Source organism: Thunnus maccoyii, chromosome 14 (genome assembly GCF_910596095.1).
Source record: "Thunnus maccoyii chromosome 14, fThuMac1.1, whole genome shotgun sequence".
NCBI lineage: Eukaryota > Metazoa > Chordata > Actinopteri > Scombriformes > Scombridae > Thunnus > Thunnus maccoyii.
Window position 1 is genome coordinate 5,123,977 of NC_056546.1, and position 23,625 is coordinate 5,147,601.

Sequence of the window (23,625 nt, forward strand, 5' to 3'; positions counted from 1 at the left end):
GTCTGATCTTTTCCATTCATTTAAGATTTAATACAAGTAATTACAAAGCTGTTGGCGTCAGTAAACAAAATCTGCAACATATAAGCCAGTACACTTAGTTCAATAACATAAACTGTATTTGCTGTTTATACAGTCATTTGGATGCAAACCTTCAATCATGAATGTTTTTTTACATCACAAGCAAATTCTCTCAGGAATTCACCACAATCGCAGTCGTTTCTTTTTAAATGTATAACACAACATTTGTTGGGATGAAGCTGTGTGGATTCACCAATAAAAATTCAAACTGATCAAACAGGCTTTGATATGGTTTGTAGTCTAATTTGAAAGCCGCATGAATTCATAAATATTTAGAGGCTAAACATGTCATTTAAAAACTGGGTCTGAATGTGGTTCAATGTGTCTGTGTTTGAAACGACACACGGCGGCTCTGTGGGTACGACTGTTTCCTCTGAAGAAGAAAATCTACAGTGATCCTCTGCAGTTTAAAGTCAAACGGGTCCATGTCGTCTCCTTGTGGTCCCTGCAGTGCATGCTGGGACAGGTTTCACTGCCTCAACGATACGTGAACTGCAGGGAGAAGCGATCTTATTGACTTGTTATCTGTAGCAGCATCCCAGCAGAGTCATTTGGTCACAGTTGAACAACCGCCCTCTTCTTCTGGTGACGCTGCACGGTCTCCATGGCAACTGTGGCTTCGTAGAGAGGGACAGCCTCCTCAGGTTGAGGTCTGGAGAGATGTTTGATCAAGTTAAACTACAGTTTGTGCATCTTGAAAACAGCTATAAGGTCTATTAAGTAACATTATAGTAAGACAGTACAGTTCTGTGTTTGGATTACCTGAGTACTCCAGCTGACATCTTCTCCACGATGTCCTTCATAATATCTGACACGAGGCTGTTAAAGACTTTAGAGGAGACAGTGTATGTGTGTGTGTAAATGTTAAGATTAAACGCTGTTGTCAGAGGATACGGAGATATCTTCCTTGCTGAGCCGATGAAGCCGTCCAGACTTCAGGGTTGAGGAAAGACACGGAGGCTGATTTTAAGTGGAGTAATCTGCAGTCTGGAGGATCCAACTGTAGAAACACAAAGACACAGAGGTGATAAAACTGCTGGTAAACAGGTGATTATTTATACTTTTTTTCATTTAATTCCCATTCAGACACTTTGTAGTCACAGGAGTTATGTGCTGTATCAGATCTAAAGTACTTTAAGTGATTTTGAAGTGATGTTACCAATAATGAATAATAAAAATCATCTTGATTGTCCCCCAGTTTCTTTCTTAACAACATTGCAATATTGATATTTAGCCAAAATCCAAACTGTCATTCAAAATATTTATTTTTATTAGTCACTTTTTTCTGTGTTGTATCTGTCTTTTTATTGGCAGATAACTGATATATCATAGTATTGATTTTGGTTTATTGGGTATTTTTGATACTAGCCTGATATTCTAAATCTAATCTAAATTGAACTGCACAAAAGCATCATATTTATGCTTACATTTGTTTAATAAAATACTTATTTTCTTGTAAATTAGGAATATATGTTGGGTTACACTTTAAGTCCCCCTATTTAGCATCTATAAGCAGTGTTTAAAAAATAAATAAATGGTTTATAACACATAATGTGGTTGTAAGCAGATATAATTAATTTCTTAAGTGTTTATTAATGTACAGTATTTGTCAGCAACTTTCCTTTGAAGACATTTTATTTTTATTGCAACTGTGTTTTACTATATTGTCATTTACTATCTGTTTATACACCAGCGTCCACTTCTGGGAGCCCACAGGAGGAGTTAATAAAAGCTTATATCTGCTTAAAACAACATAATAGTGAGTTATTAACTATTTATTAACTGTTCATGTATTATAAATGCAAAATAAGGGGGGACTTTAAGTAAAGTGTTACCATATTTGATTTATTTTTTAACCGGAGATTCGTGATCCCATTATGATGCCGACTCACCTGCAGGTCTTGGTGGGATGTGACCCAGTGCCCCCCGACTCCCAGCACGCTGATGATGTCATGCTTGTGTGGGAGGAGCTTCATCTCTTCTGGCTCCTTGTCTTCTTGTAGACGCACTACACGTGTAGAAAGCACACAAACACAGAGAAATGTTTGGATTTCTGTTTGTTTCAGCGGGTTGAGTTGACATTCAGCACATAAACTGCTTTTACCTCCTGAGTCTATGACTATATCCACTCCCAGTCCTCCTGTCTCCTCCAAAACCACCGGCAGCAGGTCCGATGAGTCCTTATAGACCGGAATCACCCTGGCTTCACACACAAACACACACCCGCAAGATATCATGAGTCATTCTGATTTTTAATATATTTAAAAGTTGAAAAGTTGACTGGTTGAATAACATGTTTGCAGATCTGATCTTCTAACACCAAATAATCTCATCACAAGCTCATTCAAATTGCAGTTCTGATATTATCCACATGGTGGCAGCATAGTTTAGATCCTTTTCATATAAAAAAAAAAGGTTTAAGTTTGTCAATATTTACTTAGAATGAGAAAAAATAGGCTGTATAATGGGGTTACATAACTGAATTTAAAATGCAACTAAATGTGTAAAAGTTATAACATAGATAAAACATCTGATGGTAATTGTGGTGAATTGCTGCACTGTCTCAGCTTCAGACCTGGTTAAATAAAGGATATATATACTTTATTTAACCAGTAAGCATAAACACTGTTACAACAATAAACACAAACAACACAAACAGACAAATTAAACTGCCACACACTCCAATTAATATGCAGCACAAGGTCAAGGACAAAAATCCTGTAATAATGCACAAACACACACAAAGGTACAATTTTCTAAAAAGATTTCAGTGAAAATTTAGGAACAGTCACATTTATCAAGAGCACTATTTTCTCAATCCTTTTTTCCAGGTCTTTCTGTACATTATTCCAGGAAGAAGCGGCGACATATTTAAAAGCTTTTTTGCCTGATTCTCTTCTAACTCTGGAGACCAACATCTGTAGAATATCATGAGAGCGAAGGACTTGATTGATTTTGGTTTTTACACATGTATGTACACAGATGAGGAGGAACCAGCCCAAGGAAAGCTGTTGAGGGATACACAAAATAAAGCAACACAAGTACAGCTCAAATTGACAGTTAAACAACTGCAATGTGCTGCAGGAAGGAGAGGTCCGACAAGAAAACGAGCATGCAAGTCAGTTAGAAAGACAGAGAAGATCTCACCAACTAGAGGATCCTGAACACCTGAGGAAAATATGAGGAGGAGGAGAGAGAAAAGATCGAAGAAGAGAGGAAAAGGATCAAAGATAAGAAAAGATTAAAAGAAGAGCAAAAAAAATCAATAAATTATAAGAAAAAATGAGTGATTTCTTGGAGAATGGATTTGAGAAGATTGGTTTTAAAGCATCACATTACAGGCGCTGTTAAGGATTTTTTTGCAGACATGAAAACATGATCCTGTACAGACCTACGCTGGGCCGAAGCTGCTCCAGGAATGTGTGTTTTTGCTGTGAGTGTGACGTCGTCAGGACCTTCACTCCATGGTAACAAGCCAGCTGGATGCACATCAGGCCGAAAGACTGAGGGAGGGAGAGGAGACGGCTTCAAAGAAAATACAGGTTTTTTTAGGTCATTTAATGTATTAAAAAAGTTATGAAAGAGGGAAACATGAAACAAAAAAAATCCCCTGATGCAGCCGTGGATGATATTTAAACTACTCTTTGGTGTGTGTTTTTTTTTTTACGTACACTGGCGCCGTCCAGAACCAGGAGCGTGTGTCCGGCTGCCATGCGGGCGTGTGTGTGCAGAGCGGTGTAAGCACAGAGTCCGTCCTGCAGCGCTCCAGCAACACACACCGAGCTCAGCTTCTCTGGCTTCTGAACTGGAGAACAAACACAGAAACACACATAAAAGTATGCTTATTAAAAAGAGCGTTTTATTCATCTATTTGTTTATAGGAGGCAGTGCACATTAATCAGGCATTTTAACAACATCAATGCAAACGCGCCGGAGTTAGCTCACAGCTAATCTACACCGGAAGTCACGACTCACAACTTAAAACCGACAACAAAGTATAAACACTGCATATGTAGCAGAATTATAAAATATGAGGAAAGAAAACTGAGAGAAATGTGTCACAACTCTTTATACTAACAATCAGACAGGTATAAAACACTAACATAACGCATATATGAGCCATATTTTAAGTTTAATTTTAAAAATACTGCATGCAGCTCAGCTCCTCTTTTCCATTGGTATTCCAAAGATCTGCTGCTCTCACAGAAAAAACTCATTTTCCAAATTTTTGCTGCCTCAATACGAGACCGTGCAGTCGCCCGGAGGCGCCGTCCAGAACATTATGCCTTGATGATAAATTATTCATGATGGAATTCCCCTTATTAACCTGCTTTCAGATGATTTCTCTGCCCCCATAAAGAACGGCGTAATCAATTTCTCTCCTCTCTTGTCGGCTTCAGAATGAAGTCAGCCAGAAACTACAGGTGAAAGTTGTCGAGGGAGGGGGGGGGCTCTTTCTTTCTGTGCTTTTATACAATTCTTTCACACCGTCAGCACCATTTGATTTGAACTTTGAAGTGTATGAGGCACAGATGAAAGGTGGTTGGAGTCGGAGCGTTCACTTAAGAGAAACACTTTTGACTGGCTTCTTCAGGGCAGAGATGAGAGGATGTGACCTAAACTGCCCTTTTTTTTTTTGTGAGCTGACTTATCAAACTGAAGTGAAAGTAGAATTTTGTAAAAGTCAAGGCATCGGGATGAGAAAGTGGTGACTTTGATCATTAGAAAAGAGTTGGAACATGTGAGTTTTGACTGTATTGTGAGACTTTGTGTTTGATGATAAAGGCAGCTGCTTGTTACAGGAATAAAGTGCGTGTAAGTGTGTGTGTGTGTGTGTGTGAGTCCATTTTACCTAAATAGTGTTCATCTATGTCAATGGTATCACAGAGTCCAGAGCAGGGAGAATCCAGAGGAAGAATACCTGCAATGTATAATGAGTTATGAGTAATATGAACACTATTAATATTGTGAAAACACTAGAGATGCAACGATTTTTATAATCGTTTTTGTCATTTTTTAAGAAAAAATATCCAAATTGTCTGATTCCACCTTCAAATGTGAAATTGTCAAAAAATAATTTCTGGTTTCTTTAGTCCTGATTGATATTTTTCACCATTTTCTGACATTTATAGACTAAATGATTAATAAATCAATCAAGAAAATATTCAAAAGATTAATTGACAAGGAAAATAAATGTTAGTTACATACATAACATGTACAGTACGTTACCATATCAAGTATTTCGAACCACATGATAAAAAATTTAGAGCTGCAACTAACAATTATTTTGACTATTGATTAATTTGCTGATTATTATCTCAATTAATCGCTTTGTATATAAAATGCCAGAAAACAGAGAAAAATGTCTGTCACAGTTTCCTAAAACCAAGATGATGTCATCAAATCGCCTTTTTTTTGTTCAAAAAACAGTCTAAAATCCAAAAATATTGAATTTATTATCACATAAGACTAAGAAAAGCAGCAAATCCTCACGAATGACAAGCTGGAGTTGGAGAATGTTTGATATTTTTACCTTAAAAATGACTGAAATGATTAATTGATTATCAAAATAGCTGCCAGTTATTTATCTGCCAATTGACTGATCGTTTCAGCTCTAAAAAAAAAAAAAAATTGAACTCATATTAATCCTGTTTTATGACTCAAGTGTTTTTCAATGGCACAGATTTTGGTAAAATTGACCTCATTAATTTACACATGCGACCAATGAATCACAATATCTAGATTTGAAAATTGTGTTATACCGTAATAATACAAGGTGGCAAATAAATGACAATAATTAATAATCAGCCAGCTGTATTTACAGATATAAGCAAACATTTCAAATTCATGCATCTCTAAATAACAACATTCCTGTCATCAGTCATCACATGTTCAGGGTTCAGATCATTAAATGTTTCCTACCTACGACTTCGTCCTCCGGCTGGAAAAAGGCAACATCTGAACCCACTGAAGAAAAAAACAAACACATCCAGGTAAACCAGAGCTGATAAATATCTAATGAAGACACTCACTACTAAATCACATGTGTTACTTATGAAGCGTTGTGTTACTGTGTTTGTGCGTTTACAACCTTGCAGGACGACCCCAGCCACCTCTCTGCCGACGGGGATTAAATCTCTCTGGATCCCGACGTCCTCGAGCAACTGGAGGGCGAGACAGACGAGGAGAAAGGAGAAGAGTCTTCAGTGATCGGTCATAGCAGCTGTGATTGGTTGACTTATTCAATTCACTGACATGGAAATGAAGAAACAGTACTGACATAATGTAACTGTGCAGCAACAAACAGCCTTTCAACTGTAAGGATGTGAGTTACAACACTTCACTGACAGTAAAGCGTAATTTCTAGAATTTAATTTAATTTTTTGATTTAATTTAATCTTTTATTAATTATTTTTATCAATAAAAAACAAAGGCATGTAAACACAATTTCCTTTTTCACATAAGTTTCTTTCAGTTCATATTTCAGAACAGTTAACACATAACACTCGATTTTTGTTTTTCTGTTGTTACCTTGAGGTCCAGAGCGCTGAGTCCACATGCCTTCACCTGAACTCTGACCTGATGGCCGCCTAAGACCTCTGAGATAGACTGGAGAGGAAAACACACAGAGACAAACAGTCAAACTGAGAGGCAGATGAGTTAACTTGAGCTGAACAATCACAAAGCAGCCACACACAAAATAGAATAAATATATAATAATGCAAAAGACACACCAAGGACACCAAGATCGTACTGTAAAGCTTATGTGATGGATGCATTTGATGCAATCAATAATTCAACACTTTCTTCTTTAAAACAAGTCTTTTAAAACTACTAAATCATCATAGTTTGCTAGTTATTTAGCAAAATAACAAACTAATCAGTGTTGGCTTTTTAATGTTTTAGTTATTAAGTTCCCCTATTTAGCATATACATATATAGGAACATTAATTAAATGTTAGTAACACACTATATTGTGGTTGTAAGCAGATATAAGGGCATTTAAGTGTTTATTAATGTACAGTATTTGTCAGCAATTATAACTTCTCCTAAGAAGACATATTTTACAGTATTACAACTGTGTTTTTGCTACTTTGTTATTCATTAAGTGTATATGCGCCTGCCTCCACATATGAGACCCCACAGGAGATGTTACATTATAGTGTGGAGCTGCACAAATTAAAGAAATCTAATTAAAGAGAGAAAGTACTGACATTATTAGCAGTAATAACACACAGGTACATCATCACTCAGCAGCAGTGGTGTCTGCAGGTGGAGCTACTGTGTCACACATGCAGATGCACAGTTCGTTTGGTTTCCCGATCTGATGCTTTAATGTGTAATACCGTGGCAAATAATGACAAAAAACAACATCCACATACAACAGGCAGAGCCTGAAAGACACAAACACAAACTCACCGTTTCCTGAATAACGAACTTGGGCTCAGCATCATTCACACCGACTCGGCAATATAAACCTTTCATGCTGTTTGTTACACCGGGAATTTGTGTAGAGATTAACTAAAATATCAAACAAAAATCTAATTCATCAATTTGCTGTGTAGTCCTCTTTCCTGGAGAAGACAGTTGTAGCTAAATTGACTAGCTTGAGTCAGCTGACCTCTTCTTCTTCTTCGTTGTTTACATTTTTTGCTGTTAAAATTAGCACAACACCGCCACTTACTGGATGATATGGATTACTACATCATACAACTATAATACAAACAGAAACTAAAACACAAAAAATATCTAGATCTGTCATATAAAATAAATATGTCAATTCAGATGTCAAATTCTCTGGCTGCATACAGCTTTGTATGTAATATGCACAACACTATGAAATATGCAATCACCTATGTTGTTTTATTTTGACCTTTCATTTTTTTCACACTTTCTAAATCATCCTCCGTGGTACTGTCAGGTGCCAAAATGAACATTGAAATTGCTTTCTCTTGCTATAATAATTCCTCATATCCATACTGGCTATTAGAAGATCCCTTCATAATGCACTTGCAATGTAAGTGTGTAACATACATGACAGCCGATAGGAGCGCTACTAATCCGTCACATCGTCCTTGCTACACATATCGCGAGATTACATCGATATCCTCATAGCTACGGTTGACATCTCGCGATACGTTAGTAGCGTTACCCCATTTTCCAACTGTCCCTCAGTCGGTCGGGATTTCGGAACCACAGGAGAATCACCGGAAAGGGGTTTTCGGTGATAAAACAGCGCAATTTTGGAGGCGATACCTCGTTATATGGCTACATAAACATACACGGAGATACTTTATCCACTATTTGACTATGGGAAGTGAACTATGAGGTAAGAGCAGGGTGTATGGTGTGTGTGATGTGGAAGAATGTCCCTGAGCGGGCTGACGTTAGCTTCTCACTGGTTAGCCTGTCTGCTAACGTTAGCACGGCCGGTTTGTCTTTTTTTTAACCGGGTGTAGCTTGCAACTGTCAGACTCTAACTGTAGTAGTAGCCAAGCTAGGAGGTGTCTGATAGTACTCTGTGCAACACGACAAATACTACAAGATATTTAAGCACTATGCGGTCTAGTCACTTTGCAACTGTTAGCTATTGTGCTAACGTTTAAATCACTGCATCTGCACTGCCTGTCTGTGACCTAACGTTGGTTTTTATTTTTTTAGTTTAACTTTAGCTTCGCTATCAGCGGGGTTGGTTGGAGAATAAGGTGATGAATCAGCAAGGTTACTGACTGATAATGCTCGGGCAGGCAGCGACACTTACAGTGTGGAGGATTTTATCAAGTTAGCCTAGAGTGTGCCAACATCAAACCCTGATGTTAGGTCACAGCTGTCCATCTATTCAGCTACCTGTCCGGTGTTTCGGTTTAACGAGTGACCGTTTTAACTGGTGCCTTTCAGCTGAGAGCGTCCGTGGTTGCTCGTAGTGATGGGAGCTGTTTAAAACAGGAACACAACACGCAGATGTCATCCTAAAAGCCTTATCAAATTTTACTTTAATCCCCACAAACTGTCCATACGGCATCAGTCACTTTCACAACAGTAAAATGCCTTGTTGCAAACTCATTGCATTAAGTTACCTCATGTTACCTTTGCTGCTATTTTAAGACTTTCATACTTCTGTGTACTTATGTCATTCCTTTACTTACGCCTGGGAGAAACGGAATTCGGTTTCAATGTATGCGAGCACTGAGAAATGACAATGAAGTAATCTTGAATCTTGAATCAATCATCCGTGTTTATTATCTACACTAACAATTTACATAAGTTAAATTGTGCTCAGCAAGAAGCATTCGCCTACAACTTCTCTTATAATGTGGGAAACAAAACGTTGCATATAAGCTGGCAGTGCAGCTATAACCTATTTTGGGATTTTATACTGTTATCCTCCATTGGAAAGTGGCTCATAGTCAACTGATTAATCTGCTTTGTCATGGCAAGCTTTGCCATTGTGTACACACAAAAAGTATAGTTTATGGCCATCAGTGTGGATACTCTTAACTTATTATTATTATTTTCTTAATGTTGTGTGTTCTATGTTATTAATACTGTAGCACTTTGAGTTTCACTACTAATGAAAAGAGCAGTACAAATTAAACGTATTATTATTATGCTGCAACCACATTCAATGTTTCATCTCACACAAGCTAACATTTAAAAAAGGTTAATTTCAGAACAATTAGCAAAGAAATGCATATACTTCTTGTTGGTGGCAACACTTAATTTAAATACTGTAAGACGAAAAGGACCAGATGAATATATATACTGTATTGAACATTCAATTTAAGAGAATTTGAGGCTTTTAGGAGGAGTCCTACGTTTTCTGTTTGTGTTTTCAACAGCTGCCGTCACTACGACAACCACAGACACAGTCGCCAGTTAACAGGGTCACTCTTTAAACCGAAACACTTGTCAAAACAACCATTTAGTGCGCTCATCATTTGTTTTAAACTAGAGAAATGCCTTGTGGTTGTCAGGTGAAAGTACCCTTGACAGAGATGAGTCCTCGGAAATGATACAGGAAGTGGGGATGTTTTGACAAACATACCTTTCCTGTTACTGTAAGCGTTCTTTCTCGAGAACTGAGCACACTCAGCCCACGTCAGGGCAGGTGTAGCACCAGGGTCTTGATTGACAAGACTTACCGAGCTCCGATCAGTGAGGACCGGTTTCCATGGTAATAGCAGATTTTAACAGGTCCTCTTGAAGTTGGAAAGAAAACATCCTGGCCGGTAAGCTAAAGTACATACATATGATATGTTAATACAAGTTTGATTAACATCTGCCATGTTTACAGTCTTTTTAGCATCAAATTCCCTCTTTGTGTTTCCTCGGACAGTGTTTCCCTGTTGAGCTGCGGTGGAAGTATAGTAACAAAAAGAGGGACTTTGATATTATAAAGACTGTAACATTGAAAGATATCTACTTGATTTGACTCATCTGGACGCTGATGCTGTGGATTTTGTCCCCCATCACTTATATTTTAAGTGCATTATGAAGGGATCTTCTAATGGTCAGTATGAGCAGAAGGAATGAAACATGTTTCAGTGTTCATTTGGTCTCCTGACTGTTGTTTTAAAACAGATTTGAAAGACTGTGAATCTGTCCTTTAGAGCTGGAAAAAACTGAAAATGTTCTGAAGTTGATTGATGTCTTAGTTTTTAATGCCATAGCTCCACTAACAATAGCAGGTGTTCTGCATGAGGCAGGCAGGATTTAGTCAATGTTGTGCACATGTGTTTTACATGTATATTATACACTCAGACAGTGTTTGCTGAGAGATCTACATCACCAGTATGATTATGCATGTGTTTCCAGAAAGTTCAAAAGTTGAGCTGGGCTCAGGGGGTGTGACTTTGTGATCCTATTTCAAACAACCTATAAATCAGAACCACATACAATACAGTTTGTTCCAACATGTCCCAGAACTTCTGGTTTCAGCACAGCAAATTGTTTTCATTCACATCCAGCAGCCTCAGGCCAGAACTCACACTATAATCCATCAACAAAAAAAAAAAGGTGGTAGAACATTTTAAACAGGCTCAAATTAGCTTGATGGATCGGGTAGACTTTTAAGATGGACATTACATACTTTTATTTTGTAACGTCCCTCTCATATAAAGCCATTTGACCAGGAATACAATTTGGTTACCTGTACATGGTCACACGGCTAAAATGACATTAAAGCTCCTACACAGCCGTGCTCGACAATCACAGGTGTTTTTACCTGATTAGACTGATTCTCAGTTAAACTACTTGTTCTCTACAATACAAATATAAAGGAGATACAGTGTCCTTACATTGCAATTGATTTTATTTTGCGGTGTGCTGGCTGTTTATTGTTATATTTACATCATGAATGGACAATTTCACTACTACAAACCTGTTCAGGGTTAAACAACAAAGTTACATGATGAATTTTATGTTATACTGACATTTTTCTTGTAGTGTAAGTAAAAAATAATCTCACAGCCTCAGTGCTAAAAGTGTTCACAGTGCTGTGCTTTCAGCTTCAGTAGTTACCAGTCAAGGTTTTTTGGGCTTTGCTATCAGTTTTTACATTGTAATCGTGCTAACATTAGCTAGCTGCGGAGGCTGGCAAGCATTGCTGGTGAGGAGATGGGAGGAGGGAGCCTGAGGGGAGGATGGGGTGATACAGGGAGAGCTGATGGAGGGACTGCAGTGGTAATTATCTGTGTGTGTGTGTGTGTGTGTGTGTGTGTGTGTGTGTGTGTGTGTGTGTGTGTGTGTGTGTGTGTGCTGGGTGGGTTGGGGTCCTGTCATTTCTCTGGCCTCACCATTTGACAGCAGTGTGTTAAGAATGTGTTGTTGTGTGTGTGTGTGTGTGTTTGGGAGGGAGAGCAAGACGCAGAGCTTAGGGTCAGTGTCAGAGGGTGTGTTGAGAGAGAGCGTGTCTTTAGCGTGGGGGTGAGAAAGTGGGAGACAGTGGAGCAAGCGTGTGTGTGTGTGTGTGTGTGTGTGTGTGTGTTTGAAGCGGAGGGGGTGTGTTAAATGCATGCGTGTGGGAGTATGTCGAGTGATAGAAAGCTGATGTGAAGAGGCTGCAGTTATTAATACCGACACCATCATAATCGCAGTCAACAGATAAAACCCACGTTCTTGAAATTGATTATCAGTTGAACTTTTGATCAGTGCTTTCTATTAATCCATCGATTGTTTAGTCTGGAAATTGATAAAAATAATGAGAAGGATGCTGAAGTCCCAAGTGAAATGTCTTCAAGTAGCGAATAAGTTTGATTGACAGCGACATTAAATGAAGGAAACCAAGCATGTCTTTACACTTACACGATAAATGAGTCAGTAATTAATTTTCTGTCAATCAACCATTGATTGACTAATAATTTATGCTTCACTTCAAACTGGAATAATAAGGAATCAGGTGCCTGAGGATCGAGAGTTTCATGCAGCACAGCAGACCGAGCCGACACTTATTTCGTGATGCGTCTGTCCAGCATTTCTGGGCCAGTGTTGATTTTTTGGTGCAGCAAAAATAGTGTAGCCAAACAAACAGACGAAATGATGTCATGTTGATATTTACACTAAAGGCGCGGCGGACTTGGCTGATAGCAAGAGAAGGCAGTCGTAGAAGCAGAAAGTGCTGGAGAGATTTACACAAACAGAAACACAAGAGAAACCAGGTTGTGAATTACCGTATAAGAATTTTACTCTCTCATATTGACTTCAGCACTTAAAACGTTTGATTTATACCAAAGAGAAAATGTGCCTGACGATCTAATTGAGCTATGTAGAGCTGCAACAATTAGTCAGTTCATCGATTAGTTGCCAACTATTAAATTAAGCAGCAACTATTCTGATAATGAATTAATTGTTTTGAGTAAACTGAGTGTCTTTGGGTTGTTGACTTGACATCTGAGGACGTCATCTCTGGCTTTGGGAAACAGTGATCAACATCTTTCACCATTTTCTGACATTTAAGAGATCAAACAACTGATTGCTTAATCAATAATGAAGAGAATCATCAGTTGCAGCCTTATCTCTATGCACCGCATGATGCGACTCAAGTTTGATTCAGCATGAAATTAATCAATTATAAAACAAGTCTCTCTGCATTTTACACAACAGTTTTTTTCCATGTTTTTAATAAACAGTCAGGAAAATGTACTTCTGTTATTATTCAGTAATTATGGAGCCTTAGTTTTTGTTTGCTCTAACTGTCTATCTAACAGTTTGCTGTCTCTTGCTTGAGGGTGAATGGTTTGGCATCAACAACGTAATCTAATTTTGTTGTATCACTGAAATATTAATCTTTGCCTGATAACATCGTGCTGCGTGTGTACTGTAAGGTCAGCTGCCTTCTCCCCTCTAGTTCAAATGTTACTTATAAAGCACTATTTTAACATTTTGAGCATTTATGCTGAATCAAAAAGTATCTATGAATCAATAATTGGAATTATGACTCAAGCAGCTGCTTAATTTGATATTTCCTCGCCAGAGACGGAACATCCTGACTTCTCTCTTAATATCAAACAGAGCATAAGCAGCGTGTTCATGATTATAAACATGCTACAGTGTTTTATGAGCGACTTGACCAGTGTTTTAACATTCATAGGAAGTAAATCAGAAGTTGACACGACTGTTTGAGTGGAAGTGGGAGCGCTGTGGGGACATCTATGCTTATAAGGATGTTATGAGGCTGCGTATGATGACGATCAGCGGACGGAGCGTCAGAAATCATTCGCAGTTGTCCTGAATTTATTCATGATGGAAAAGAAAAGAGGAATGTGAGAGGGGGTCAGCGGGAAAATGAGGGGGGGAGGGACAAAGAAGAAAAAAAAGAGACTGAACCCTAATCTGTATCATCTGAAGCTGCCTTTAGTGTGTGTGTGTGTGTGTGTGTGTATGAGGGGCTTAAACAGGCATCTGCCACAAGCCTTTATAACAGACCGACACTCCAGTTACATCCCAACGCTCCAATTATACAGACTAATCCCACAAATACATTACATGTACACAGGGACCCAAGCACACACACAATAGAAAAATAGATGCTTTTATTCTTTAGATCAACAGCTGTGACGGCGCTGTTTGTGTCAAGACGAATCAAATTATTAAATGTATGAAAACCCCTATTGTGCCCGTTCAGACGGATAATAATAAATGTTAAAAGACGTCACGGTAAACACAAGGTTACATTTTTCCTGTGTCGCCGCCGGTGTCACAAAGGATGCGATCCTGCTTGCAGTTAGTCGTCTTCAGTCCAAGATAAAGTGGGAAGCCAGAGCTTGTAAACAAAAGCAGCTTATTCGCCGGAACGAGTTTTTGGCAACCTGACATCTCTCTGGAGTTTGGCAGCACAAGAAGTTTAAAGTGAATCTCGTTCCAATTCCTTGAACTTAACATGAGGATAACACATTTGCACTCTTCGCTGTAATGTACCTTCCTTTGTGTCCATTCTGGTTAAGAAAGCATGAAGAAGTTGCTGAATACAAGCCTCATATTGTTAATATTTAAGCCTTGTTTTTCAGCTACAGTACGACCAGCTGCTGGTTAACAGACGTCAACATTAATTTCCCAGACGCGCTTTTATTTTGGCGTCGTTTCCCTGTCCTCGCTTCACATCACCTTCTCACTAACATGCTTTTTCCAGACGCGCTTGTTCCTACTGTATTCGATGCTACCGCTGTTTGAATATCATATCAGATGAAATTAAAAGTTTAAAGGCAGTTTGTTTGCTCTCCCGTCTCTGGCTCAGAGCGAATCTACTGTAGTTATCCAAACACTTCACTGTTCTTTCAGTGGCAGCCATGAATGTGTGTGTGAGTCTGTGTTTGTGTAGGGTGGGCTTTGTTCCTCTGACCTAGTTAAGCTGGTTACTTTGTCCTCCCACTCTGATGATAATGGCACACACACACACACTAACACACACACTAACTAACACACTCTTCAATAAGCCAAGGACAGTTTTCTACTGAAGAAAGAGTCTGAGTAACTGTTTCTGGAAAGAAACCTTGTTGTTGAGTTTTTGGGGTTTTTTTTTAAGCAGTACAGACTAAATTCCATCCACCTCCAGTAAACTGTGGTCTTATAACCTTTATAAAATAAAACAGATACTATCTGCTAGCCAGATACCACAAGGCCTGAATGGGATAATGTGTTTGAGTGAACTGACCCTTTAACTGGCTTTTCTCCTTATCCTTTACCCTGAGTAAGGAATCTGTTTTTTGTTGGCATGACATTGGAAAATTAGTCAGCAACTCACACACACACACACACACACACACACACACACACACACACACAAACACACACTGGCTAAGTCCTTGTCTGTTTCAATGTGTGTCAGATTATTATTATGGGCTGTCTGCTGGCCACAGTGATGCAGGAGAGGCAGGTCTGGATCTGATTAACATACCTCTAGTAGTGCAGAGGTGTGTGTGTGTCTCTCTCTCTCACACACACACACACACACACAGATATAGATTTTATTGACTTGTTTGGGTGTGGGCCACATTTTTATGTTGTTTAACCAAATATAAGAACATGATTTAGACATAAACCTGTGATACCGCACATTTTAAGCTTCTCAAAAATTTTTAAAACTTAAAAACCATATTGTGAATTTTTGTCAGTCATGAGAGTAAAGAGAGTTCTGTTTAGGTCTGCAGCTAAAGATTATTTTCATTATCGATTCATTTGTGGATTATTTTCTCAATTAATCTTTTAAATGTAGTGAAAAATGCCCGATATAACTTCCTAGAGTCAACAGTGATGTTTTCAGATGTCTTGTTTTGTCTTATCAACAGTTCATAATGCAAAGATAAACAGTTTATTATCATGTATGACACAGAAAAGCTTCAGATCTTCACATCTGAGGAGCTGCAACCAACAGATGTTTGGCATTTATGTCTAAAAATGACCATTATCAGAATAGTTGCCAATGAATTTTCTGTTCGACTAATCATTGCAGCTCCTATTCTGTTAAAGCAACTAAAGTTGGGTTCAAATGGGAGGTTTTTTTCCATTCTTTGCACCCTAGAATGGCTGATGTGGAGAAGCTTTTGTACCATTTTAGCACATTTAAAATAAATCCTGGCATAGCTGGGTGATATAAATCTATATTTGTCAATATAGTTGTTTTTTAACTATAATAATATAAACATTTCTTGTTTTTTGGTGTCTTTTATTTAGTTTCTCTGCAGTTTGTGTTGCCTGAAAGAAACACTGACTTTAAAAAAAAGACTCCAGTGGAGCTTTTTTTCCATCCAACATTAGGAAACTGGTGTTCGCTGCGGTCAGCTCCAAGTGAGAATGTGTGTAAGAGCGAGTGTGAAGCAGAGTGGTTTTGAAAACAAGCAAGTATGCTCAGGCAGCTTGCCCTGCATAAATAAAGGTTTTCTGCCCTGCTGTTGATATGCACAAGCATGGCTGACACAAGGTCCAGTCCCCTGTGGATCTGGTCCAGTCCCCTTTGGATCCGGACTAGTCTGAATACCAGATGACAACAGCAGATTGATCCTGAGGTCATATAGTTGTCATATAGACTTATTGAAAACGCAGGATTTCAATTTTAAAACCATGTTTGTGTTTCTTTGTGTGCATCCTTAAAGGACCAGTGTGTAAGATTTAGTGACAGTGTTTGGTTTGTCCGTTCTGGGCTACTGTAGAAACATGGTGGCTCTGTGAAAGGGGACCCGCTATCTATGTAGATATAAGCGGCTCATTCAAAGGTAACAAAAACACAACAATGCTTATTTTCAGGTGATTATACACTAATTAAAACATACTATTATATTACATTTCTGCCTAGATCCTCCTAAATCTGACACACTGGTCCTTTAACTGAACAAAACGAACCTTAAAGGCTCAGAAACAATAAATCCATAAAACTCTCTGAGCTGCAGAGCGACTAAAAAATCCACAACTACAGCATTGAAAGACAGCAGAGTGGAAAATTAACTCCAGACTTGTGCTGGAAACGGTTCACTGTGAATGAGTTTGTCTACTGTATCAGCACCTTTGGCAGGGGATCAGCCATTATTTGGTCACTTTTTTCATACGCTGTTAAGCATCTAGTGGGATTGCTGACCTTGGCAACAGAGGCACCTTCACAATGAAAGCGTTTTTGAGGCTCACAGATTAAATACTTTTAACACTACATACATTATTACATAGTTATGATACTAAAAGTGACAAACACTTAATCTGTTTCTTCTAAACGTGTGGTTTCAGGTGTTGTGTAGCTGCAGAAGACTGAATGAACCATGGCACAGTTCCCCACCACATTCACAGGTATGTGTTTGTAACTGGCATGAAATAAAATGTATGATAAAAGCTGATGTGTGTATTTTCCTCTCTGAGTTGTCAGCTAAGAGTTTTGTGAGTAGTTAAAGCAAGACGGCAGCACATTACTCTTATTAATGCACCGTAATATTTTACCAGCCCATTAGAAGACAAGCTTCTCATAAATCCACCTTCATTTTCCATAACGAGTTTTACATCTTAGACCCCCCCTAAAGATTATTTATTAATCTTATTGTCAAGCTTATAGACTTCAGAGGCAGAATAAAGTCACATGATCGCTCTTTTCCAGCTAAAGGGTACAAAAAGGGAATTACTTTTCTGACAGCTGCAATTGTTCTTGCATTTAAACTTGACTCAGCATGACTCATCGTACGTGGAAATTGCCAGTAAATTGCACAGAACAGAGTAGGAAATAAAAAGGAAGTTGTCAGCATCTTACATTTTACTGTATAGCGTTCCCTTTGTGTCAAACCTGAACATAAATTTGGAAATACTCAGATGACCCTGAGACACAGAATGTTTTGATGAAATGATCTGCTGTCAGACTTAATGATCCATTCAATCGCTGGCGATGAATCCTTGGCAGCGGATCTGTTTAAAGTCACGTCTCACTGAATCAAACATTGATTAGTCATCTACTGAACTTTCTAAGGAACAACCATAGTCAGTGTTCAGCTCTCAGTCCCTCGTCTATTCATCTTTACTCCAGTTCTTACTCCACTCTGAAGTGTCACTCACTAGGAATCCGCTAACAGGAACTGAAACCGGTGACTAACACATTCTTCTAATGCCTCCCCTTTCTCCATCTGTCTGGCTCTGTCTTGGGTTTGTTGTCTAATCTCTGCTTGTGTGTGTGTGTGTGTGTTTGCCCTTTTTTTTTTTTTTTTGTGGGTGTGTTAGGTCCAGATGTGTTTCTGATCTCAGTGGATGAGAGAGCCAAACATGATCAGCAGTTTCACAGCCTCTCTCCAACTGCCAGGGGTTACATCACAGGTAACCGTCTCTCTGTCTCTTATCTACACTCCAGACCACACCTACCATTACAGTATATGGGTGAGGCGAGATGAGGGCTTGAATGAGGCCAATGTCAATAAAGGTCCTTTGTGCTTGTGTGTACTTACAGGAAGTGAATGTGAATTATAAAATAAAATATATTTGGTAAGAGGACAAGTGCAAAAAGCTCTGGTAACCACATTTTACACTTCATTTGATGTCCTAAAAGTTAAAGATATGATGCCGTAGTCTATTTGTTTTTTTTAATGGGGTTCGACCACATTCCACACAATCAAGAGCAGCCATGCTCCTTTCATCTGTCCTGTGATTTGACATCCTGTTTGTATTCGTCTGTCAGGCGACCAGGCCAGGAACTTCTTCCTTCAATCAGGACTGCCCCCGCCCATCCTGGCCCAAATATGGTGAGTCACAAGGCCAGGAAGTAACGACCAGCTCACAGACTAACAGACATTTAGTTGCCACTTCATTCATTACAATATTTAAAAAATGATATAGACGCTGCACACTGTCTGTTCACACCAATGATTGTTACAGTTTTTTGTGAAGAAATGAACTCATTCCCTCCTAAATATTTGCTTCGTGTACCTTCAGGGCTCTGGCTGACATGAACAGTGACGGTCGTATGGACATCCATGAGTTCTCCATCGCCATGAAACTCATCAAACTGAAACTCCAGGGTCACCCTCTGCCCACCGCGCTACCCCCCAGTATGAAACAGCCCCCGCTGCCTTTAGCCCCACCAACCGGCTTCGGTAAGACGCACATGAAAACACACACGGCACACTGTAGGGGTGAAATAACTGTTTGATGTTTATAGCAGAAGAATCTTGTCAGCCTGCTGTGATTAATAAAATAATTTCTTCTAAATTATTTGTCTTGCCTGCGAATTCAGATGATTTGTAACTGTTTCATTTCACTGATGGTTCACCGCCGCTAAGTCAATAAAGAGGAAACACTGCACACAGTTTACTGTAATAACATTGACGTAATCCTTTACTATCAGTTCATCTGATATCTGCTTTTCTTCACAATTTCTTGACATCCTCTAAAGATGATATCACTCTCTCTTCTTCAAAGGTCATATAGAAAATGTTTGTTCTCTCTTTCTCAGCTCTACTTCTTGCCTGTTAATAAAGTTATAACGCAAACATGGTCCTCTCTCGTTCAGGCTTCCACTGTGGCTCTCACCCATTGACACACTTTCAAGGGAATGATGTATATATATATATAATGTGACTCTGTATGAAAATGTCTGATACTCATGTCCTCACTATATATCTGTTCTTCTCCAGGCATGCCTCCCATGCCCCCCCTGGCTCCCATCTCTACTTCTCTGCCAGGCGTGCCCCCTCTCCCCCTGCCGCCTCTCCCCGTCGGAGTGTCTCCCCCGCTCGTCTCATCCGCCCCGCCGCCCCTCCCCCAGCCCATCGCCAACGGAGCTCCTCCCACAGGCATGATGCAGCCCATCTCAGGCTTCTCCCACCCAGGTAACAGCCTCGCTAAAGTTGTTTGTGTCGCGTCTGCAGCAAACGTCTCAGTTCTAAGCTCCTGTTTACACATAATACACACATATATATTTACATTTTAGACAGTCGGGTGATGCTTTTATGTCTTTGTGAAGCTTAGTTAGAGGTTTATGCAAGAGTAGAACGAAGACCTCCCGCACACTGTCTTCTGTGCTTGCAATTAGAGGAGAGGAGATTTATTGGGAGCATCATCAGGTTATTTCAGGAAATAACCTGATGAAGGTCTGTGTACCGAAACGTTGATCCTAATAAATCTCTTCTAATTGCAAGCACAGAAGACAGTATGCAGGAGTTCTTTATTCTCTTATTGTGGGTCCATTGTCTTCTTCTATCTGCAGCTGTGTGAAAGTTCTGCTCCTTGAGGTTTTTGCTTGTGTAGGAGCTTTCACACAGTCAGTATAGACCGAATCACTTGTGGGTTGACAACTGGTGGTTGATTTGAATTGCGGAGAAATGTGAAATCAGCCCCCGTTTTCTCTGTAAATTGTGTGTACGTGACACAGGAGTTTGACGCAGGGGTTTTTCCACTGGAAGTTAATGTAAACCAACACTATCATTATTGTCACAACATAAAGAATGCCATGAAAAGAAATGCAATGGTGCAATGCAAGGTATATACACACCGCTTTGACGGTGTCAGTCTCTGATCTCAACCTTCAGACTATATTTCACTCTTCCTACAGCTTCCTCCGTCAACAAGTCTTCATCATTTAATCGTACAAGTACCAAGTTGCAGAAGGGGCCGTCCTTTGATGCTGCCAGGTATGTCAGGTTATCAGAATTATAGTTTCCCCTTATATCTCGATCATGGCTCCTCACCCAGGAGCATTTTGATTGTGCATCCTACATTTATATGTGTTATGTTTCCATGGTAATCCTTTGCTCTGCCTCTTGTTACTTGTCGTAGTAGTCAGCCCCCCCTGGTTCCGGTTGATTGGGCTGTTCCTCAGTCCTCCAGGCTGAAGTACAGGCAGCTTTTTAACTCCCATGACAAGATGATGAGTGGACACCTCACCGGTACACACCCGCACCAACACTCGCATGTCATTATTTCTGATAGTATTTTGTTTGCCTCAGCATTTCAATGTATTATTGTATTTATGGGTGTTTCTGTGCGCGATCGTGCACGTGTTCCAGGTCCCCAGGCTCGCACTATCCTGATGCAGTCCAGTCTTCCTCAGGGCCAGCTGGCCACGATATGGTCAGTACTTTGAAATCTAACCATTAAATCTTAACTCTTAACAGACGTTAAGCATTCAAAAATGAAATTTGCTCAATCTTTTTCTCCTTCAGGAGTCTATCAGATATCGACCAGGATGGAAAGCTAACAGCTGAGGAGTTTATCTTGGCCATGCACCTCATAGACATGGCTATGTCCGGTCTACCGCTACCCCCTGTGTTACCACCAGATTACCTCCCACCTACATTCAGGTGAATACTGTAATTAAATATCTCGTTCATTGACTGGTGGACATACAGGCCGTATGTTTGTTGTCAAGGAAACTAGTAGTAAACTGATATTTACTAGTTTTTGCTAAGAAACATCAGAAACATGGTTAAAACACAGGTCCAAAGTAGTTTTTATCTATTACTGTTTATGTTGTGCTGGTTATCTATATTTGTGAATATAATTTGTGTGTTAAAGGCGTGTACGTAGTGACAGTGTTCAGTCGGACCAGAAGAGCGTCCAGGAGGAGGTGGAAGAAGAGACGGAAAGCAGCCAGGAAAAGAAACTACCAGGTGAGTGGTCACTAGCCGTGTTAACTGGTCAAACTGGGACAAGAGCTGCCCTCAGCAGTTCAGTTTACTGCACTAGACTCTTTAATTTTCTGCTGTTTTAACTCTAACGCGTCACTGTGATTTTTTAATAAACAAAAATGTTTCAACATCGGTGAACATAACTTTAAAACACAACAGCATTCTCTCTACTTTCACTCTCGTTTTTGTGATCTGTTTGCTGCCATAAAAGCATAACCATAAAACCCCGCTGCTTCTTGTTTTCATTAACCGGCACACGAAACAGCTGTCGCCTCAGTATCAGCCTCTCCGAATAGTTAAACAAACTGTAGTCCGTTTTTAATTCATGTTTACTTTGTTACTTTTCTGGCCGTTCCACGAGTCACATTTATTTTCGTGTTTTTAAAACTGTTCTGGCAGTTTAAAATAAATCAGAAATATCTTAAGCAAGGCCAGAAACATGAGAGCTCTTTCGCTGTTTTGTTTCCCCACATTTCATGTACTTGTATGTTTTAAAAGCTTTAATCCAGAGATGGAAAACAGCACCGGCAACAGGCCAGATGCTGGTGAATTCGTGAAGTGGCGGGTGAATTTGCTCGCCGCGGTGGCGAATGGACAAAAAAAGTTAATTTTCTGCTTTTTTTGTCTCCCCGCAGTGACGTTCGAGGATAAGAAGAGGGAGAACTTCGAGCGAGGAAACCTGGAGTTGGAGAAGAGACGTCAGGCTCTGCAGGAGCAGCAGAGGAAAGAACAGGAGAGGCTGGCGGCGCTGGAGAGAGAGGAACAGGAGAGAAAGGTATCTAGATGATCATTATCTCATTTTCACACTGTGTGCACTCATCATTTGAATGTATGGCTTGTATATAAGCTCATAAAACATTTACGATAGCCACAGCGCTCTCACTGTAACAGTTATCTCTCATGTCTTTGAAACACATCAGGACATTATTTACATTTATTACACGTATTGAAACTAGGAGGAAATGAAGATGCATCGGGGTGACCTTTAACAAAATAATAGTTCTTTTTTTTTTTTGTTCTGCGAGCTGATCCTTGTATGTTTGTGTCTCAGGAGCGCGAGAGACTGGAGCAGGAGAGGAGACGACAACAGGAATTAGAAAAACAGCTGGAGAAACAGAGAGAGCTGGAGAGGCAGAGAGAAGAAGAGAGACGCAAAGAGATCGAGAGGAGAGAGGTACGAAGGAGAGAGGAGAGGAGAAAATGATTACCATGTATCTGCATTTTAATTTAAGAGTTACGGTTGACTTAACGTTCAGCTGCTGCAGATGTGTAATTACATCCGCTGCAGACAACTTATAGACCTTTCACATCAACTCTTACGTTAAAGGGCCTAATTTACGCTCTTACAGCAGATGGCTCGTTGTGTGTAATGAAGTGTATAATATACTGTATGATTATAATAGGATGTGATGTAATATCTCATCTCATGTAGACTTTTGAGATATAATATTGTGACTACGGGGGATTAAAAAAAAAAGGTGTTTTAATGTATGTGTGTGTGTGTCTTTGGTCCATCCAGGCTGCGAAGCGGGAGTTGGAGCGTCAGCGTCAGTTGGAGTGGGAGCGTCAACGTCGTCAGGAGCTCCTGACTCAAAGAAACAGAGAGCAGGAGAGTATCGTGCTGCTCAAAGCCAGGAAGAAGACCCTGGAGTTTGAACTGGAGGCTCTGGTAATCAAACACAAGTCACATGATCATACATACTTATATACATGTTATATATGAGTCAGTGCAGACTGGTTTATACTGCTGAGGAGGACAATAAATGAGCAATAAAAACAGAACAAACTGGAGATAATGACTGGTAGCTCTGATGCTTCAGTCGCCAACTTAACCACGTCACCCTGTTGTAAAGAGTTTCATCTTACTGGTAACAGAGTGTGTGTGTGTGTGTGTGTGTGTGTGTGTGTGTGTGTGTGTGTGTGTGTGTGTGTGTGTGTGTGTGTGTGTGTGACAGCTGTGAGCTTTAAA

General features: G+C 39.6%; 2 protein-coding genes across 8 annotated transcripts in view; one reads left to right on the forward strand and one right to left on the reverse strand.

Moving 5' to 3' along the window:
- Positions 1-3: 3 nt before the first annotated feature.
- Positions 4-7,725, reverse strand: cryzl1 (crystallin, zeta (quinone reductase)-like 1). Of its 2 annotated transcripts, XM_042433231.1 has the most exons (13): positions 7,498-7,725; positions 6,610-6,687; positions 6,170-6,242; positions 6,001-6,045; positions 4,931-4,999; positions 3,750-3,883; positions 3,470-3,581; positions 3,226-3,246; positions 2,183-2,281; positions 1,971-2,086; positions 973-1,078; positions 841-886; positions 4-730 (listed from the first exon to the last, which is right to left on the reverse strand). In XM_042433231.1, the coding sequence occupies exons 1-13, from the start codon at positions 7,561-7,563 to the stop codon at positions 634-636; spliced, it is 1,062 nt and encodes a 353-aa protein (XP_042289165.1). In that variant the 5' UTR covers positions 7,564-7,725; the 3' UTR covers positions 4-633. The 2 variants fall into 2 exon arrangements, with proteins under 2 accessions (XP_042289165.1, XP_042289166.1); XM_042433232.1 differs by lacking the exon at positions 3,226-3,246.
- Positions 7,726-8,175: 450 nt separating this feature from the next.
- The window catches only part of itsn1 (intersectin 1 (SH3 domain protein)), a 50,044-nt gene continuing 34,594 nt past the window's right edge, over positions 8,176-23,625 (forward strand). The window contains exons 1-14 of one of the 6 annotated variants that reach the window (XM_042432853.1): positions 8,176-8,407; positions 17,287-17,346; positions 18,259-18,351; positions 18,710-18,773; positions 18,964-19,124; positions 19,665-19,859; positions 20,582-20,660; positions 20,806-20,915; positions 21,036-21,099; positions 21,192-21,329; positions 21,544-21,638; positions 22,292-22,431; positions 22,708-22,830; positions 23,176-23,325. In XM_042432853.1, the coding sequence (XP_042288787.1) occupies positions 17,319-17,346; positions 18,259-18,351; positions 18,710-18,773; positions 18,964-19,124; positions 19,665-19,859; positions 20,582-20,660; positions 20,806-20,915; positions 21,036-21,099; positions 21,192-21,329; positions 21,544-21,638; positions 22,292-22,431; positions 22,708-22,830; positions 23,176-23,325 (1,440 nt within the window). In that variant the 5' untranslated portion in view covers positions 8,176-8,407; positions 17,287-17,318. The remainder of the gene's footprint in view (positions 8,408-17,286; positions 17,347-18,258; positions 18,352-18,709; positions 18,774-18,963; positions 19,125-19,664; positions 19,860-20,581; positions 20,661-20,805; positions 20,916-21,035; positions 21,100-21,191; positions 21,330-21,543; positions 21,639-22,291; positions 22,432-22,707; positions 22,831-23,175; positions 23,326-23,625) is intronic. The other 5 variants (XM_042432848.1, XM_042432847.1, XM_042432850.1 and 2 more) reach the window with 5 other exon arrangements.

Coding starts and splice junctions, on each gene's coding strand:
- cryzl1 (XM_042433231.1), bottom strand. CDS start 7,563: ATGAAAGGTTTATATTGCCGAGTCGGTGTGAATGATGCTGAGCCCAAG. Junction 5,000..6,000: donor GCCGGAGGACGAAGTCGTAG/GTAGGAAACATT, acceptor TATACATTGCAG/GTATTCTTCCTCTGGATTCT. Junction 3,582..3,749: donor TGGTTCTGGACGGCGCCAGT/GTACGTAAAAAA, acceptor TCCCTCCCTCAG/TCTTTCGGCCTGATGTGCAT.